This window comes from Drosophila virilis, chromosome 2 (assembly GCF_030788295.1).
Source record: "Drosophila virilis strain 15010-1051.87 chromosome 2, Dvir_AGI_RSII-ME, whole genome shotgun sequence".
NCBI classification, from domain to species: Eukaryota; Metazoa; Arthropoda; class Insecta; order Diptera; family Drosophilidae; genus Drosophila; species Drosophila virilis.
Genome location: NC_091544.1, coordinates 10270834 through 10290812, shown reverse-complemented (window position 1 = coordinate 10290812; position 19979 = coordinate 10270834). Strand labels below are relative to the sequence as shown.

At 38.2% G+C, this 19979-nt stretch overlaps 3 protein-coding genes and 1 non-coding gene across 8 annotated transcripts in view; 1 reads left to right on the top strand and 3 right to left on the bottom strand.

The window, feature by feature from the left end:
* Nucleotides 1-25: 25 nt before the first annotated feature.
* Nucleotides 26-6472, bottom strand: LOC26531719 (Gustatory receptor 85a). Its single transcript, XR_011416085.1, has 3 exons — nucleotides 2596-6472; nucleotides 798-2541; nucleotides 26-743 (listed from the first exon to the last, which is right to left on the bottom strand). It is a non-coding gene; the product is annotated as a Gustatory receptor 85a (transcript).
* Nucleotides 6473-14616: 8144 nt separating this feature from the next.
* Nucleotides 14617-17766, top strand: Spn85F (Serpin 85F). Its single transcript, XM_002054222.4, has 5 exons — nucleotides 14617-15492; nucleotides 15907-17169; nucleotides 17231-17238; nucleotides 17315-17442; nucleotides 17605-17766. The coding sequence occupies exons 1-5, from the start codon at nucleotides 15022-15024 to the stop codon at nucleotides 17739-17741; spliced, it is 2007 nt and encodes a 668-aa protein (XP_002054258.2). The 5' UTR covers nucleotides 14617-15021; the 3' UTR covers nucleotides 17742-17766.
* Nucleotides 17767-17857: 91 nt separating this feature from the next.
* Nucleotides 17858-18970, bottom strand: LOC6630092 (dynein light chain Tctex-type protein 2B). Its single transcript, XM_002054223.4, has 3 exons — nucleotides 18585-18970; nucleotides 18216-18510; nucleotides 17858-18151 (listed from the first exon to the last, which is right to left on the bottom strand). Exons 1-2 carry the CDS (start codon nucleotides 18835-18837, stop codon nucleotides 18251-18253), a joined length of 513 nt encoding a protein of 170 aa, XP_002054259.2. The 5' UTR covers nucleotides 18838-18970; the 3' UTR covers nucleotides 17858-18151; nucleotides 18216-18250.
* A 138-nt stretch (nucleotides 18971-19108) lies between these two features.
* Mical (Molecule interacting with CasL) overlaps nucleotides 19109-19979 on the bottom strand; it is a 48764-nt gene continuing 47893 nt past the window's right edge. For all 5 annotated transcript variants that reach the window (XM_032439421.2, XM_070207485.1, XM_032439415.2 and 2 more), the window contains one exon: nucleotides 19109-19969. In XM_032439421.2, the coding sequence (XP_032295312.1) occupies nucleotides 19964-19969 (6 nt within the window). In that variant the 3' untranslated portion in view covers nucleotides 19109-19963. The remainder of the gene's footprint in view (nucleotides 19970-19979) is intronic.

Genomic DNA, 19979 nt, shown 5'->3' with positions numbered 1-19979 from the left:
AATATAAAAGATCTAAAAAAAAACTTGTGACCATGTTACAACTACCTTTTTCTAAATAATAAATGATTGATAGTAAATACTTTAAATATTTACTTTCGTATCTTGCATGTTAGCAACAGTGCTAACTAGTCATTCTCCGATCTGACCATCGTCTTCTATAACCCAAGTTTAATATCCTGCCTATATATCGTTCCAATATCGGACCTTGTTCCTTTTTTGAGAAGGGAACAATAATCGCCTTCAGGGGACTTACATAAAGACCCACGTCTAGACACCATTCGAGGTCATTCTTCTTTGTGGATAGTCCATTCCACTTCTCTGGCTTTTTTATAAACTCCCTTTTGCAGTAGACGATGCTTTGGCCAATACTCTGAGGGATCTGGCTGGTTCTGGAAACCATGCAAATTGTAGATAGAATTTTCATTAAAGAAATAGTTTTCTAGGATAGCTGAAACACCATATAACATGTAGATTACCATTGTTTTCCAAAATAACTGAAACACTAAAACTCTCATTAACAGATACAATTTCCTTTAAAGAATATCTTATTTGTTTTTCTACAAGAAATGAAATCTAAGTTAATATTATATTCGCAATATATTGTAGTCGCTTTGTACCATGTATATAATATGCAGTACGATGCTAGTAAAAACAAGAAAGACTAATTGACGGCTTACGATAAATATGCCAAAAATGTGCACGTTCTTATTTTGCCAGGTTAGCTGGAGGGCAAACCAATCATTCTAGAATAGTCAAGTGATAAAATATATAAGACATAAAAGAAGAGATTTACTCACACTTCTCTCCAAGAGATCCAAATCAGGGTAAGGATAGCGTAAAACGTAAAAAGTATGCTCATGAAGGGTATTGGCCATATGAGCAATACTGACCAAGATGTAGAATTCCGCTGCCTCAATAATGGTTGTATATATAAAAATAAGATTCATGTTACGGGACGGTGCACTTAACTTTTTTCCAAACAGCATTTGAATTAATGTGTATCCACTCAGTGCATAATAGTGAACAAGATAGATCAGGTACAAAAATAGAGGATACTTAAAAATTGTACATAGTTCATTAATCATCCGAATTAGTCTGTAATACATTCGCTGACATTCGAGTACTTTCTGTATTTTCTTTCTCATTGGCATTATATCAAAAAGTAATTGCTCGAGGTAAATCTGCAGTTTTAAGAAGGTCAGGCAAATTTCCCAAATAAAATTAAAGATTAGTAAATAAAAGCCACTTCTCATGATTCGTGAGAGTGAAGCGGTTAAAATAAATATTATGTCTTTGCCTTGGATGAATATAAGTATGAATAATATTACTAATCGTTGTATTACTAGAAATATTTTGATCCAGAAAAGCCGTCGCAGATATGGCTGCTGAGATGGTGTGACGGAATAGTTAGGTTCGATGCTAAGCTCCTCCATTCTCAGCAGATCCTCAATCAACTTGATGATCCTGTGCTGCCACCGTTGCACACAGAACGTACAACTTACTGTCGAAGCCAATATAACGAAGGGATATGTGTCAATCAACAGACTAATAGGCTTGTATTCAGTTCGATTGAACGGCGTGTTAATCGCATATGTATTTATCGTCTTGGGTGTAATGATCAAAATAAGCAGACTAAAAAAACGGCCGTAGTAGGACAATATACGCGATTTTATCACTCTGCCAGTATGGATATCAAAGTAGAATCCAGCAATTCCACAAAATGCTAAGATATATGTCATCCATGCGTAGACGACGTGTTTTCTCGAGGACATTTTAACCACGACTAAAGAATTCAATGAAGTGCATCAAGTCCATTAGCAAGGGACATTTAAAAGAATTAAGTAAATAAATAGAAACTGACAGCTCTGCTAATCTTTCTAAATCAGCACAGAACATTCACTAAGTAGGTTGACTACAATTGTTCGTAATTGTTGATTGTTGACATCGACGCGACGTTTAACGGTCTAAGGACTTAGCCCCGATTTACATATCAATCCGCAACTTAAAAATTTCATAATTTCACGAATAGTTTAATCCGATGGTCGTACTTTAATGGTATGGCAAATATCTACGTTGCCTATAATTCTCAATGTGCTATAGCTTTGAACTGGGGCCAAGGACTTGCATACCTAGAGTCGGTAGCTAAGTCTACTGTTTATAGAACCAGGTGGATCTTTAGCTATGCAAAACACCTTCTCACCTCAAGTGATTATGCCTGCTTGATGTTGGCTGTTATAACTAACATTGACATCTAACTGAACAAATTTGAAGACAAAAACTTTAACCGTGCAACGCCGGGAAATACCAGCTAGTTTATTATATAAACTTTTCTGCAGGATCATAAGCACAAAAATTATAATGTTAGTAGTTTTCAAATGAAATTCATATTGACAAATAGTCGTAGTCGCTCTGTATCATATATATAATATGAAGTACCATGCTAGTTATAAATATAAAAACGAGGCGAAGATTAATGTTAAGTACACCAAAGATGTGGATGTTCTTATTTTGCCATATTAGCTGCAGAGCCAGCCAGTCATTCTGAAATGGGTAAATCATTTAACTAATAACACATAATTGAAATGATGAACATACACTGCGTTCCAACAGATCCAAATCAAAGTAAGGATAGCGTAAAATGTGAAAAGTACTATCATGAAGATCACCAGCCGTGTTGGCTATGCTAGCCAGGATGTAGAGTTCCAATGCATCGCTGACGCTTAAAGTTAATATAAGCCAATCAGTTTTAGGGGCGAACGATTTCATGGGCTTTCCAAACAGCAGTCGAAAAAGTGTATATCCACTCAAACAGGAATTGCAAGTTAATTTGAGCAAACAACAAGCCAGCGGATATTTGAAGATTATGCACAACTCGTTTATCATATGGACTAGCCTACAGTACATCCGATGTAACTCCAGTAGTTTGGTTTGCTTCCTTGACATTGGCATAGGTTGAAAAAGTAAATTTTCTAGGTAAGTCTGAAGTTTCATGAATGTATAACTTATTTGCCAGATGAGATTAAATAGCAGGAAATACAGTCCTCCTTTCATAACTCTAGCTACAAGAACGCTATAATAAAAGAAAAATCCACTCTGACCGAGAAGCATCCGTAGAATAAATACGACATCTTCCCCCATAAGTAGCAAAAATCTGATCCAGAAAAGCCGTCTTAGATATGGCTGCTGAGATGGTGTGATGGAATAGTTGGGTTCGATGGCAAACTCCTCCATTTTCAGCAGATCCTCCATCAACTTGAATATCCTGTGCTGCCACCGATTTACACAGAAAATACAGCTTAATACCGTAATCAAGGAGCTAGTAGGATAAGCAATTATTAAGACGACTGTAAGCTTGGATTGAGTAAGAAACGTAGGGGCTTTAATCCAATATATATTAATCATCGTTGGGAAAGTGCTCAAAATAAATAAACTGAGTAGTCTACTATAAATGCACAGTACACGTGACTTTATCAATTTGCCCGTGCGAATATCAAAGTAGAATCCAGCGATTCCACAAAATGCGAAGAGATATGTAATCCACGCGTAGACCAAGTGCTTTCCCGAGGACATTTTGAACAAGACTAGCCAAGCTACTTAGTGAATGCAGTGCACTGCGATTAATCAATTAGTAAAACGACAATGTGGAAATCTTATCTTAATCTAACTGACATTTTCTGTCTAATACTAAATTGTCCAATGCATTGTCTATTTTCTCCGCCCATCCGTGTCTATTCTATAAAGAAATGCATAATGAATAATACATCTAAGTGTACATTTTAATGTCGATCCAGGAATGCTCTACGCTTTTGGTTTTTGTTTTTGGTTGAACCAATTCTTATCCTTAATCCTTGTTTACTTAAATAATATCAAAATAAAATATTTGTGGTTACATTATTAATATTCATTATTTTGTATTCCCATAATTTGATATCAAAGTATTTCACTTTAAATTTCCAAATAGTGGTAGTCACTCTGTACCATGTATATAATATGAAGTAAGGAGCTGGTTAAGACTAGAAATACAAAATGTAGATTGATGCTTATTACGCCAAATATGTGGATGTTCTTTGGTTGCCATGTTAGCTGCAGGGCGAACCAGTCATTCTACGAGAAATAAGTTGTCAAAAATGTAGCACAAATATAAAACGATGAACATACTTTACGATCCAATAAATCCGAATCTGGGCAAGTGTAGCGTAAAGCATAAAATGTACTTGTATGAAGATCACCCGCCTTGTTAGCTATGCTGGCAAAGACGTAGAGTTCTAGAGCTTCACCGACGAATACAAGTATTATAAGCCATTCCATGGTAGAATTAAATATTGTGAAGGGCTTTCCAAACAGCAGTCGAAACACTGAATATCCATTCATACAGGTATTGCAAACCAATTGGAACAAGCCGCAGGCCATCGGATATTTGAATATTACGCACAACTCGTTAACCATGCAAAGGAGCTTATAGTACATTCGTTGTACTTCTATAATTTTGTTAACTTTCCCTGACGTTGGCATTGGATCAAGAAACAAATGCTCCAGGTATAGCTGCAGTTTTAGGAATAAATAGCATATCTGCCAGACTATGCTAAACATTAGGAAATATAATCCATTCTTAAAAGATCTAGCCACAAAGATGCCAATATAAAACAAAAAACTCATCTTTCCCATTATCAGCTGTGAAAAAAATGTAACAACTACTGGCATTAGTACAATTAACCTGATCCCGAACAGCTGTTTGAGGCGTGACTTCTCTGATGGTGTGATGCAATAGTTGGGTTCGACTCCTAGCTCCTCAATTTTCAGCAGATCTTCAATCATCTTGAATATTTTATGCTGCCAGCGTTGTACACAGAATAAACAGCTCAATACTGTTGTCAACAACGTACCAGGATATGCGGTTATTAAGATATACATTAGCTTGGATTAAGTAGGGACCAGCGGGATTTTCATCAAATACAAATATATCATCGCTGGACAAGTGCTAAAAATAAGAAGACTAAATAGTCTGTTATAATAGCACAAGACACGCGACTTAATCACTCTGCCCGTGCGAATATCAAAGTAGAATCCAGTAATTCCACATAACGCTAAGATATATGATATCCACGCGAAGACCAAGTGCTTGCTCGAGGACATTTTTACCAAGACTAAAAAGCCCCTAGGTTACTGCCACCACATAATCAATTAGTAAAGCACATTTAAAAGCTATGTTTATGGCGCGGGGCAAAAGAAAATCAAAAAGGAAATGACAGTTGACATTTTCTGTGCATTTTTTATTTGCGACTTGAACTGTGATAATCTTAGAAGGTGCAAGCGAAAGGTCGATGGGTCATTCGAATTTGGTTGTGTTCGGTTAAAGTTTTGAGAAAACTGCGCCAAAACTTTCTACCGCTCTAATATACATTGATTTATCGCCACAAAATATTTCAAACAGTTAGTATTGGTACTCTTACACTTACTCAAAATCAGGAGCAACCTACTGCAGCCACTTCTCCTCCTACTTCTCCTCATGGTTGTGAGACAGGCAGTTCCAGGTTAAATGTGGAGAGTCAAGGCAGCGTGCTGTGTCCCCTACTATGCAACATCTATGATACAGACCTTTCTGTTACTGAGAACCCTTACATTCTAGTGGCCATAAATGCTGATGACACGGCATTCCTCGCCACTGCTGAGACAGCTGAAGAGGCTTCTCAGGTGACATAAGGCCAATTGGACACACTCAACGAATGCCAGAGGAGATTGAACATCATGGTGAACAGCGAAAAGTCCCTTTCTCTCTTAGGCCCAAATGCCTTTCTAGGCAGAGCTGTAATAGCAGAAGGGGCTGACTTGGAGAACTCTACTTTTAAAGAAAAGAAAACATGTGGAAGTCAAGCTTAAATCGTATTATGGCTTATTGGCCGTAAGTCCAAGCTGAGAACTCGGTCAAAGCTCCTTCTCTACAAGGCAATTAGCAAACCGATTTGGACTTACGGCATTCAGTTATGGGGCACTGCCAGCCCAAGCAAACTAAGATTGATTCAGATATTTGAAAACAAGGCACTGCGCATCGTTTCCAATGTACATATTTACCATGACAACGCTTACATCCACAGTGTTCTCAAGATCCCATGGGTCCGTGACGAGATAGCCAAAAGCAGCAGCAAATAGTTGGGCAGGTGCATAGGCTCCACCTGCACAACGACGACTTAGCAGTTGGCCTGCTGAACAACAGCAACACCACCAGAAGACTCAAGAGAGTACACCCGCTGGATCTTCCAAGGGACAAAAATTATTCAATCAATCAAGGAAGTTATACGATTAATCAATTAGTAAAACGCCTTCAATTGACTTGTTAAAATCGTACGACAATGTGGAAATCTTATCTCAATTTGAATGACACAGGCATAATAATAAATTGTCTTAGGCAATTCCCAGTCTCTTTTCTTCGCCCATCCTAATCTATTGTACGAGGAAATGCAAAATGCAAAAATGTTTCTGAATGTATATTATAATGTCGCTCAAGGAATTCTCTTTGTTATTTTTTTTTGTAATATTTTAATTAATATATTTTTTGCTTGAACTATTATCCATATTATTATCCTCTAATCTGTGTTATCAAAATAATAACAAATTTGAATAATTGTGGCTACAAATTAGTATGCATTGTGTGTATTTTCAAAATCCTCAATCTGAAGTATTTCACATTATATTTCCAAATAGAAGTAGTCAGTCTGTACCATGTATATAATATGAAGCAAGGTGCCAGTAAATATTTGAAAGACTAATTGATGGTTTATAATAAAGACGCCCAAAATGTGGAAGTTTTTATTTTCCCGTGTTAGCTGGAGAGAAAACCATTCATTCTAAAATAGTCAAGTGATAAAAATATAAGACATAAATGGAGATATTTACTCACACTTTTTTCCACTAGATCCGAATTGAGGTAAGGGTAGCGCAAAATGTAAAATGTATGCTCATGAAGGGTATTGGCCATATGAGCAATACTGACCAATATGTAAAATTCCATTGCCTCAATAATAGTTATCAAAATAAGCAAAAGTTTCATGGTACGGTGCCATGTATTTAACTTTTTTCCAAACAGCATTTGAATTAATGAGTATCCACATAAACCATAAACATAAATAAGATAGATTAGGTACAAAAATAGAGGGTACTTAAAAATGGTACATAGTTCATTAATTATACGGATTAATCTGTAATACATTCGCTGACATTCCAGTATTTTCTGTATTTTCTTTCTCATTGGCATTATTTCAAAAAGTAATTGCTCGAAGTAAAGCTGCAGTTTTAAGAAAGTAAGGCAAATTTGCAAATTTAAATTAAAGATTAGGAAAAAAAATCCACTCCTCATGATTCGTGAAAGTAAAGCGGTGAAATAAAATATTGTGTCTTTGTCTTGGATAATAATCAGTACGAATAATATTACTAATCGTTGTATTACAAGACATAGTTTGATCCAGAAAAGCCGTCGCAGATATGGCTGCTGAGATGGTGTGACGGAATAGTTAGGTTCGATGCTAAGCTCCTCCATTCTCAGCAGATCCTCAATCAACTTGATGATCCTGTGCTGCCACCGTTGTACACAGAACATACAACTTACAATGGAAGCCAACATAACGGAGGGATATGTGGCAATCAAGAGATTCATAAGCTTGTATTGAGTTAGATTCAACGGCGTGTTAATCGCATATGTATATATTGTCATGGGTGTGATGACCAAAATAAGCAGACTAAAAAAACGGCCGTAGTAGGACAATATACGCGATTTTATCACTCTGCCAGTATGGATATCAAAGTAGAATCCAGCGATTCCACAAAATGCTAAGATATATGTTATCCATGCGTAGACGACGTGTTTTCTCGAGGACATTTTAACCACGACTAACAAGCCTTAAGGTGAATTCAATGAAGTGCATCAAGTCCATTAGAAAGGGACATTTAAAAGAATTAAATAAATAAATAGAAACTGACAGCTCTTGTAATCTAATTAAATCAGCACATAATAGGCACTCCGAAGGTTGACTACTTTTGCTCGTAATTGTTGAGTTAGGTTAAGATATATACGATACCCCTTTGCAATACAGAAACTATGTTTTAAACAATTTTTCCTATAGAGCTACATAATATGGTAGTATGATATGAGGCCGATCCGGTCGGTTCTGATATACTTACTTCATATAACAAACAAGTAAGAGGTTCTACTCGGGAGCTCCCGACTAGGGGATACCCTGAACCCTCTTCTTCCAACATCAAATGCATATATATTGTATTTTATAAGCAACATATCATGTTTCGTGACGCTAGCTCTTATTATTTACCAAAATTGCCCAAAAAACAGGATATCGATATCGATTTTTATCGATAGCTTGGAAACGAAGTAAGTTATCGATTATCGCAAACAAACTCGATCTGCGCAGGCACTAGGAGCACCTACATCTAAAAGTCTCTAGCTCTTATAGGCTCTGAGATCCTTGCGTTCATACATACGGACGGACGGACGGACAGGCAGACGGACATGGCTAGATCGACTCGGCTATTGGTGCTGATCAAGAATATATATACTTTATAGGGTCGGAGATGCTTCCTTCTGTCTGTTACATACATTTTGATTTTGCACAAATACAATATACCCTTATACCCATTTTTAATGGGTTCAGGGTATAAACATTGTCTAAAGCATTTCTCCGTCTATTATCGTCGCCCATTCCAATCTATTGTATAAGAAACGCAAAGGAATTCTCTTCGCTTTTTCTTTAAATAATTTTATTAATATTTTGTTTTTGCTTGAACCAATAATTCTATTATCTTTAAGTCTGTGCTATTAAAATCAATAACAAGTTAGAATTAGTATGCATGTTTATTTTCACAATCATCAATCTGGACAATTGCATATTATATTTCCAAAAAGTAGTAGTCAGTCTGTACCATGTATATAATATGAAGTGCGATGCTAGTAAAAACCAGAAAGACTAATTGATAGTTAATGATAAATACGCCAAAAATGTGGACGTTCTTATTTTGCCGGGTTAGCTGGAGGGAAAACCATTCATTCTAAAATAGTCAAGTGATAAAAATATAAGACATAAATGGAGATATTTACTCACACTTTTCTCCACTAGATCCGAATTGAGGTAAGGGTAGCGTAAAATGTAAAATGTATGCTCATGAAGGGTATTGGCCATATGAGCAATACGGACCAATATGTAAAATTCCATTGCCTCAATAATAGTTATCAAAATATGCAAAAGTTTCATGGTTGGGAGCCATATGTATAACTTTTTCCCAAATAGCATTTGAATTAATGTGTATCCACTTAAGCCATATATATAAACAAGATAAATCAGGTAAAAAAATAGAGGATACTTGAAAATGGTACATAGTTCATTAATCATCCGAATAAGTCTGTAATACATCCGTTGACCTTTGAGTATTTTATTTATTTTCTTTGCCATCGGCATTATATCAAAAAGTAATTGCTCGAGGTAAAGCTGCAGTTTTAAGAAGGTTAAGCTAATTTGCCATATTATATTAAACATTAGGAAATAAAATCCACACCTCATGATTCGAAAGAGTGAAACGGTTAAATTAAATATTGTGTCTTTGTCTTGGGCAAATATATAATATACAAATAATATTACTAATCGTTGTATTACAAGACATAGTTTGATCCAGAAAAGCCGTCTCAGATAAGGCTGCTGAGATGGTGTGACGGAATAGTTAGGTTCGATGCTAAGCTCCTCCATTCTCAGCAGATCCTCAATCAACTTGATGATCCTGTGCTGCCACCGTTGTACACAGAACATACAACTTACAATGGAAGCCAACATAACGGAGGGATATGTGGCAATCAAGAGATTCATAAGCTTGTTTTGAGTTAGATTCAACGGCGTGTTAATCGCATATGTATATATTGTCATGGGTGTGATGACCAAAATAAGCAGACTAAAAAAACGGCCGTAGTAGGACAATACACGCGATTTTATCACTCTGCCAGTATGGATATCAAAGTAGAATCCAGCGATTCCACAAAATGCTAAGATATATGTTATCCATGCGTAGACGACGTGTTTTCTCGAGGACATTTTAACCACGACTAACAAGCCTTAAGGTGAATTCAATGAAGTGCATCAAGTCCATTAGAAAAGGACATTTAAAAGAATTAAATAAATAAATAGAAACTGACAGCTCTTGTAATCTAACTAAATCAACACAAAACAAGCACTCCGAAGGTTGACTACTCTTTCCAGTTATTGTTTAGTTGGGTCAAGATATACTGTTAAGAAATAACCCTTTGCCTGTCCAGCTATATAGTATAGTGGTGTGATCTTGATACTGTATAATAAGGGGCTCCGATACCTTCCGCTTTGATATACTTACTTCCTGCAACAAAAGGACGAATATCAGGATACTATAAGTCGAATGGACATTGCTATATTGACACGGCTGCTTAAGGGTATAAGAACTTAGCCATGATCTACTCAGTATACGGCTTACAATTGAGGAAACTATTTTTAAAGCAAGCGAACGCGCAACGTGAGTTGCATTAGGTTTTAAAAGAAGAGGGTTCAGGGTATCTCCTAGTCGGCAGCTCCCAACTGGAGCCTCTTACTGGTTTCAACTTAATATAGTTAAAGGGTTAAAGCTTCAAACTAAAAAGAAAACTCATTTAAGCGAATACCAAACTTAAGCTTATTCGTGGGAACACAGACGACTGTTGGGGCTCATCAGACGCACGGAGAGCTGCTGGGCGCGCTCAACAATCTCCCCGCGTTTCTTCGAGGAGACGCCGTGGGCAATCTCGTCGTAGTATTTGTAACGATCTTGGGACTCTATGTTCGCTGTTGATTGTCATAACGATCATTGATAATGAACCGAACAGGTGTAAAACATATTTGGTTTATCCATGTGAAATATATTATAATACCAGCGTGTTTATTATATAAGAATTCTTGTAGTAATATTAACACAGAAACGAAGATTTTAGAAGTATTCGAAAGGAGTTCATATTGATAAATAGCCGTAGTCACTCTGTATCATGTATATAATATTTAGTACGATGTTAGTTATAAATATAAAAACGAGGCGAAGATTAATGTTTAGTACACCAAACACGTTGATGTTCTTATTTTGCCATATTAGCTGCAGAGCTAGCCAGTCATTCTGAAATAGGTAAATCATTAAAATATTGACACAAACGAATAATTCGCATGAATAACATACGTTGCGTTCCAACAGATCCAAATCAAAGTAAGGATAGCGTAAAATGTGAAAAGTACTATCATGAAGATCACCAGCCGTGTGGGCAATGCTGGCCAGGATGTAGAGTTCGAATGCATCGCTGACGCTTAAAGTTAATATAAGCCAATCAGTTTTAGGGGTGAAAGATTTCATGGGCTTTCCAAACAGCAGTCGAAAAAGTGTATATCCACTCAAACAGGAATTGCAAGTTAATTTGAGCAAACAACAAGCCAGCGGATATTTGAAGATTATGCACAACTCGTTTATCATATGGACTAGCCTATAGTAAATCCGATACAACTCCAGTAGTTTGCTTTGTTTCCTTGACATTGGCATAGGTCGAAAAAGTAAATTTTCTAGGTAAATCTGAAGTTTCATGAATGTATAACTTATTTGCCAGATGAGATTAAATAGCAGGAAATACAGTCCTCCTTTCATAACTCTAGCTACAAGAACGCTATAATAAAAGAAAAATCCACTCTGACGAGAAGCATCCGTAGAATAAATACGACATCTTCCCCCATAAGTAGCAAAAATCTGATCCAGAAAAGCCGTCTTAGATATGGCTGCTGAGATGGTGTGATGGAATAGTTGGGTTCGATGGCAAACTCCTCCATTTTCAGCAGATCCTCCATCAACTTGAATATCCTGTGCTGCCACCGATTTACACAGAATATACAGCTTAATACCGTAATCAAGGAGCTAGTAGGATAAGCAATTATTAAGACGACTGTAAGCTTGGATTGAGTAAGAAACGTAGGGGCTTTAATCCAATATATATTAATCATCGTTGGGAAAGTGCTCAAAATAAATAAACTGAGTAGTCTACTATAAATGCACAGTACACGTGACTTTATCAATTTGCCCGTGCGAATATCAAAGTAGAATCCAGCGATTCCACAAAATGCGAAGAGATATGTAATCCACGCGTAGACCAAGTGCTTTCCCGAGGACATTTTGAACAAGACTAGCCAAGCTACTTAGTGAATGCAGTGCACTGCGATTAATCAATTAGTAAAACGACAATGTGGAAATCTTATCTTAATCTAACTGTGTCTAAAGCATTTCACAGTCTATTTTCTCCGCCCATCCATATCTATTCTATAAAGAAATGCATAATGAATAATGCATCTAAGTGTACATTTTAATGTCGATCCAGGAATGCTCTACGCTTTTTGGTTTTTGTTTTTGGTTGAACCAATTATTATCCTTAAACCTGGTTTACCTAAATATTATCAAATTAAAATAATTGAACATACATTACGACTCAATAAATCCGAATCTGTGTGAAGATCACCCGCCTTGTTAGGTATGCTGGCCAAGACGTAGAGTTCTAGATTATCACCGACGAATACAAGTATTATAAGCCATTCTATGGTAGAACTAAATATTGTGAAGGGCTTTCCAATCAGCAGTCGAAACACTGATACAGGTATATATGAATATATATATAAGGATATGTGAAAATTACGCAGAACTCGTTAAACATGTAAAGGAATTTATAGTAAATCCAAGATAGTAAGTCTAAGATATATGTGATCCATGCGTAGACCAAGTGCTTTCTCTAAGAATTTTTTACCACGGTTAATATTAGTTGGTAGCGAGCCGAAAAAAAAACCAAAAAAAACCAAATAGGAAATGAGAGCTGTCATTTACTCTGAATTTTTTTATCCGCGACTTAAATATGCTTGAGCTCGAAAGTGTATCTTATTGTTCCTCTTCGAATCAGTATGCCGCTGGTCTATTATAATATACAAATTATATTACTATGTAAGAGAAAGAATTACAAACTACAATTTAATATGATACCACTTCTCAAGTATATAAATTAAAAGTTGATTTGTTTGCAAAATAGGTTTATACTGCCATGTAGGCGTAGTCGCTCTGTAACACGTATATAATGTGCAGTACAATGCTAATAATAACTCCAAAGATTAGGCGCAAATTGATGGTTAGTACTCCAAAGATGTGGACATTCTTGTTCTGCCATGTTAGCTGCAGGGCTAGCCAGTCATTCTAAAATATTGTAAATTACTTTCGATTTAACCCAAGTGCCACTTATACTCACACTGCGCTCCAATAGATCTAAGTTTGGGTATGGGTAGCGTAATATATGATGTGTACTATCATGTAGTTTAGCAGTCAAGTGAGCGATACTGGCATGGAGGTAGAACTCCAATACATCAACGATGCATAGAATTAATACTATTGGATCGGTTTTAGAAGCGATGGATTTAGAGGGCTTTCCAAAGATATAACGAATTAATAGATAGCCACTTAAGCAGGTATTGCAAATCAGTTGAAGCAAGCAGCAAAACATTGGATATTTGAAAATAAGGCTTAAATCGTTAATCATGTGGATTAGTCTATAGTACATCCGATGCAACTCCAATAGTTTGGCTTGTTTCCTTGCCATTGGCATAGTGGCCAAATATAAATGCTCCAGGCAAAGCTGCAGGTTCAAGAATGTTACGTATATCTGCCAGTTGAGACTAAACACTAGAAAATATAATCCACCCCTCATAACTCTTGTTACGAAGGAATTTAAGAAAAAGTAAACATCGCTGTTTTTGTTGATAATCCGCATAAGTAGTACAGCCGTTCGTGGCATTATAATTATAAACCTCAACCAAAATAGCCGATGTAGATATGACTTATCGGCTGGTGTGGCGCAATAGTTCGGTCCGATACGAAAATCCTCCATTTTCAGCAGATCCTCAATCATTCTGATTATCCTGAGCTGCCAGCGTTCAACACAGAACATGCAGCTCAATATTGAAATCAACAAAATGACAGGATATGCCATAATGCAGACGGATATTATTTTGGATTCGGTATGGAACCACGCAGGGTTAAACACATAAGATTGTATCATCACTGGGAAAGTGCATAAAATTAATAGAATAAATACTCTACTATAATAGCACAAATAGGGCGATTTTATCACTTTGCCAGTGCGGACATCAAAATAGAATCTACCGATTCCACAAAATGCTAGAAAATAAGTTATCCACGCGTAGACGAAATGCTTTCCCCAGGACATTTTTACTGAAACTGGGCAGCCTTTAGGCGACTGAAGTGAAGTGCAATAAAATCAATTAATAATATGCACTTTAAAGCCTTGCGATTAATCATGTGACAAGTGGAAAATAACTATGAACTGACAGACTGTTTAATCAGACATTTGCTGTATTTGTGTTAAAAGTAAAGTAAGATACGTAGACATTTGATTGGCATGGCAAAGCAGTCAGAAAATGCGATAAGGTCAATTTTCCACAGTGTAAAGTAGCCTTAGCATAGCCTTGCTTAGCTAATCAGGATGCTTTAGGTCTCGATGATATCGTTTAGAGTGGGGAACGACTAAAAATCACCATGGCTTACGTATCTGTTGCTTCAAGTTATTCCGAAACAATCACGCGAAAGCGTCACAGCTGCCGAACACATCGATCGGATTTGATATTTGAGCCATGTGCCGCACGTTCCACGATTTCAGTTTGCCGGCAGCAATCACGGGAATCAGTTGGACAAACGGCTCCGAAAATTGAAATAGAAATTGAGAAAAAAGCGAATTGGATGCGAAAATGTGTGAAACGCGATACGATTGACAGTTGGGAAAATTACAGAACCTTGAATTCCAGTTAACCATTTCCAATTAGAGGCGAAAATAATGCAATTCATGAGCACGCACCGAATTTGCCACATTTTTTGCTAAACGGACTTCATGCTTCAGTTGCAGTTGGGCATTATAAAAAAATCAAACAAAAACAGTTAAGGCGATTATCAATGTGCATTTATATTAATTTGAGCAAGGTCAGACCTATCATGACCTCTGCCACACGCCTGTTATGCCGTTTGGCCGGGCTTTTGTTGCTGTTGTTGCCCTGCCACGCCCACTATATACATATCGATCACGAAGAGTTTCGCGTGAGTGGATTTCCACATCCACCGCCGCCACCAGCGCCGCTAACGCCGCTGGAACTGGAGCATCTGCCACAGGTGCTGGCCAGGCAGCTGACACCAGCCGAGGTCATGGTCGATCTGACCAACGATCTAACCCATCGGCTGCTCCACTACCATTCCATACTCAATCGGAATAACTTTGCGTTCTCGCCCACCGCCCTGGTCAGCGTGCTGGTGGCGCTATATGAGGGCTCCTCAGCCAGGAGCGCCTCAGAGCTGCGCAATGTACTGCAGTTGCCCAACAATCGTGACGTCATACGTGTCGGTTACCGCGACATACACCGACGGCTGCGGGTGAGCCCTTCCCCACGCGTACTTTATAGCTTCCCCAACCGAAATTTATATGCATCGTTAAACACACTTTCGGGTCTCTACTCCACTTCCCCATACCGCCACCAGCGTGGATTACACTTGATTGATAAAACAAATTACAAAGCGTACCATGTCGCAGCGCTCTAGGTCAGATATATGTGTATTGATATCAATAGATCATATGTAATTGTGCCCCAGGCCAAATCAACCTATCGACGCTCGAAATGTGACTGAAAACACTCGCAAAAGTTTATTGACCCCAATCGTTCCAATCCAATCCAAACAATCTGCAATGAGTGGCCGAATTTTTTTTTGGCATGAATAGAATTTATAATTAATAGTCGTTTAACGGATACTTTTGATAGGCATTGTTTGTTGTAACTCAATTATTTTCAGACATATTTCTTTGGTTCCGATAATCCTCTCAAGGGCCTCAGCTTGAGCAGAAGCAATGTAACTGTACTCAAGGATTTTGAGACTGTGCTTATGTTTTATGGCTACGATCTGAGTGTTGATATGGCTTCCTCGACGCCAGCGAATGTCACAGCGGATGCAGATATGGCCAATACCACAATGGCCAGCAATACAACGGCTGAGGAGATGCAGGCTGAGACCAGCACGCCCAGTGACACCGACACAACAACTACAGAGCAGCCCAGCACAACAACAAGCACTGAAGTAACCACCATCATACCAACAATCATGCCGACAACCACAACTACAACAGAGGAGACAACAACTACAACAGAAGCAGAAAGCACCACGACTGAAGCAGCTGAAGCTGCCACCTCTGCCGAAGCTGCTGAGCCTACAGCTGAAGTTGCAGGCGAGGATGAGGCAGCAGAGCTGGTGTCTGCATTTGTAGCTGAAGAGGACGCCGAACCGTTTCTTCGCATACAAAAGGCCCGAGTCTCACGTCTGCCCACCAGCAAATTGCAGGCGCCACTCAAGCACTCCAATCCCATTACGCCCAAGCCTAGCTATCTGCCCAGCGCACGCATTGCTGTTATGCCCATGATGGCGCGCCAAATGACAGCGCCCATGCAAAGGAAGACAGCTTCAACGTTCGGTGTACATCAATTAATTTCCACAACTGCAGCAACGCCGGCGGCAAGAAATGCTCGCAAATCGAATGTGTCCCGCCATAAGCGGCACGTTTTGGGTTATAAGGATCTGGACGCTAATCTCTTTGTGGCGCTCTTCAATCCACATGCACCGCATGGACCACCGCATCCTCTGCCCATACCGCCGACAGCTGCCTTTGCTCACATCACCAACGACTTTGAGCCGCATTACATCAGCGAAGGAGGGGCGGAGACCAAAACAAACTACAATACGGATGTGATTAGCCATGTGTTTTATCTGGGCAGCCAGCAGGTGGTGCACACCACCTTCAAAGTGTACAATGCGGTGCTATATTACAGATATTTCGAGCATCTGAAGATGAGCGTGCTGGAGCTGGAGCTGGACACACCAGAGTATAATTTGATGATACTGCTGCCTGATTACCACATGGACATTGTGGCTGCTGCCGCTTCTCTGAAACTGGGACCAACGCTGCGTCTGATGCGTAAACAGCTAAAGCCACGCTGGGTGCAGGCTATCATTCCGGACTTCAAGCTGCATGGCACCATGTTCCTGACCAACGATCTGCAAAATGTAAGCGACTATGGAGGATCCCTAAACAGATTATTCATTTGCTTCACTTGTTGTTTTGCAGATGGGCATGTAAGCAGACTGGGCAGCTTTTATGGATCATTTGGGATCGGACTTTTACTTTCTGCATAATTCTTTCTCATTGCAGCTGTGATATATTCGAGCCGAATCGAGCCGATTTCCGACCCATGACTGATGAGAAAGGCGTCTATGTGCGACACATTGAGCAATCGATTGATGTCAACATTCGAACGCATCCCATCAATCAACTTAAACGTAAGTAGCTGCTGTATTGCAGCATTGCAGCACACCCCGACGCATTGAAGCGCAACGCAATAAAGATAGAGATCGAGGTGTTAGCCAGCCCCACCTGCAACTTCGATTGCAGCAACAGCAGCACTAATAAAAATGTGCAATAACTATTTCCTTTTTGCTCAGGCAACTCTGGCGCCCAAACGAAACCCATACAGATCTCTGTTAATCATCCGTTTCTGTTTTTCATCATCGATCGTGACTTAGACGTGGCGGTAATGTCGGGCCGCATACTCAACCCGCTCAATGTGCGCATACAGTGAGCCGCAGGCACTGGTGCACAACGAAGGTCAACGAATGGACATCATTGAAAGTGAAGTTGGGAGCAATGTTCGCTTCCTGGTGCATGCCTAACATACATACATGCAAAGTTGTACAATTTCAATGTAAATAATGCAATTGTTTTCTTTTATAAATGATTCTCACTTTTTCTAAACACAATTGTTGTGTGCGTTTGTTATAAATTAAATTGTCTACGTATGTATATGTAAGCAAGCGCTTAGATAATCATAACATATCTATATATATGTATATATATGGCAAGTGCAAGGTGCCAGAAGCTGATTAAACCTAATGGCAATCTTCATCTCTTTCTTGCGCCAATGTAAGATTACTACAATTAGGAAAATACCTTTACATATGTCCCGTTCCTAGCTTTGGTATTTATAAATTGCTGTAATGAAAAGAATCCCATTAATTAGGCCATTCAGCATATAAAATGACTAAACCAAACTCACTGCTTGAAGCCTTCAGTTGTTTGCCCAGCTCCGCTTCAGTACTGATACGTTCCGAATACGGTGCACACGCAAAACAGGCTCGTATTACTAAACACCTCCGTAACGGACGTGTCGCAGTCGCAATCCCAACAGCAGCGAGATAAGTAGGTGGCACCAGCGCCCAGCTCTTGGCCCATCATCACCTGCACTACGTGCTTATAACGCTTGACTTTGGGACTCGCAGCAATCTGCTGATTCACTTCGTCGGCTATTTCACGCGTCCAGATTTTAGCAATGTCCTTGTCGTATATTTTGTCTGAAACATTATGGGTTGCTTAGCGACGTTTGTTTGTTTGTTTTTTTGACGCTGTTCGATTTGTACACACTCACCCTTAAGTTTTTCAGCCATTACGCTGTTTATAATGCTTTTAACTATTGGCAACGGAAAAGATTCGCCAAATGCTGGTCGCATACTGTAAGCCGCAGGCTGGCCTGCCGGTTCATCTTCCAGCTCTGCATCCGCGGATAGCTGCGCAGACGCAAAGGGTGTCTGTTTTTTATTCTGCGAGATTGAGTTGCTTGCTGTTTTTTGAATTGACCCGTCGGGCACATTCGAATTCTTGCTTAGCCTTTCTTCAGGCATATTTGTCCAGTTTAAGGAAGAGATTACAGTTTATACAAACGACAACAGCTACTTTTAGAGTTTATTTCTATTAACAAATATAGCGAAACCGCGTTTATTGGATTTTGGTTTCTTAATAGAGATGGGTATTTGCAGCGAATTTCATTCACGGATAAGATTTTCATGGCCTCACGAGAATAATCGATAAATTTATTAATTGTGAATGCATACACGATAGTAGAGTTGCCACACCGGTCAGAAGTGGGTTGCTTAAATTAAATTAATCCGTTACTCACAATTCATAAAATCTTTATTGTTTTAAATAAATCAAAAAATTACATAATAAATTCGATAAATATGTTGATTAAAGAATATAAATAATATTACATAATAATTTAAATCATTTGTAGTATACAATATACGTTTGCTTTGCTCTTCAATATATTTATATATACGCTCGTTTTATACATATGAATATAAATATGTATAGAAAATATTTGTGTGTAAATCTTTGTGTTCACTTTGATTTAGTTTGGGCAGCACATTACATGCAAAAATAAGTGACGCTCATGGTTCATACAAATGAAAAGTAGATTAAAATGTTGAAACATAGGCGCGCACACACAAATTAAAATATGATAATCAAGTCGACACAAATACACCATTTATAATTGAACAAATGACAAACAATTTGCACATACATTTTTACGTAACACAGTTAACTTATTACACAACATAATACAACATACAAAGATCAGACAGTTCATCAAATTGTTTTGTAGGGCTGCAACAAATTGAATGACTAAAATTGTTGTGTATAATATGCTCAAAACTAACTGAACATAAGCTTTGATTACGTTTTGTTTAAATAATTAGTTTTTGTTTTCTGTTTTTTTACAGTAATGTTGCGCGTTTCATGAAAAATATCTTCAGCGACCATCCTTAGTTTTTATAAACTATTCCACCAAAGTGTTCACTCGGTGTTTATTTTGCTCGTTTATCTTACAGCTCACGTTTTTTAGCATCGTTATTTTTTGTTGTGTTATAGTTATAGTTTTTGCTTTTTGGTACATTCTGCTTAAGTATTTAGGCGTAAAAATCCTTGCCAGAACTCGAAAGCCAGTAAGCCCCAAGGCAAGTTTAAAATTCAAATCTGTAAGTGT

Coding starts and splice junctions, on each gene's coding strand:
- Spn85F (XM_002054222.4), top strand. CDS start 15,022: ATGTGCATTTATATTAATTTGAGCAAGGTCAGACCTATCATGACCTCT. Junction 15,493..15,906: donor ACATACACCGACGGCTGCGG/GTGAGCCCTTCC, acceptor AATTATTTTCAG/ACATATTTCTTTGGTTCCGA. Junction 17,443..17,604: donor TCCCATCAATCAACTTAAAC/GTAAGTAGCTGC, acceptor CTTTTTGCTCAG/GCAACTCTGGCGCCCAAACG.
- LOC6630092 (XM_002054223.4), bottom strand. CDS start 18,837: ATGCCTGAAGAAAGGCTAAGCAAGAATTCGAATGTGCCCGACGGGTCA. Junction 18,511..18,584: donor AATGGCTGAAAAACTTAAGG/GTGAGTGTGTAC, acceptor ATAATGTTTCAG/ACAAAATATACGACAAGGAC.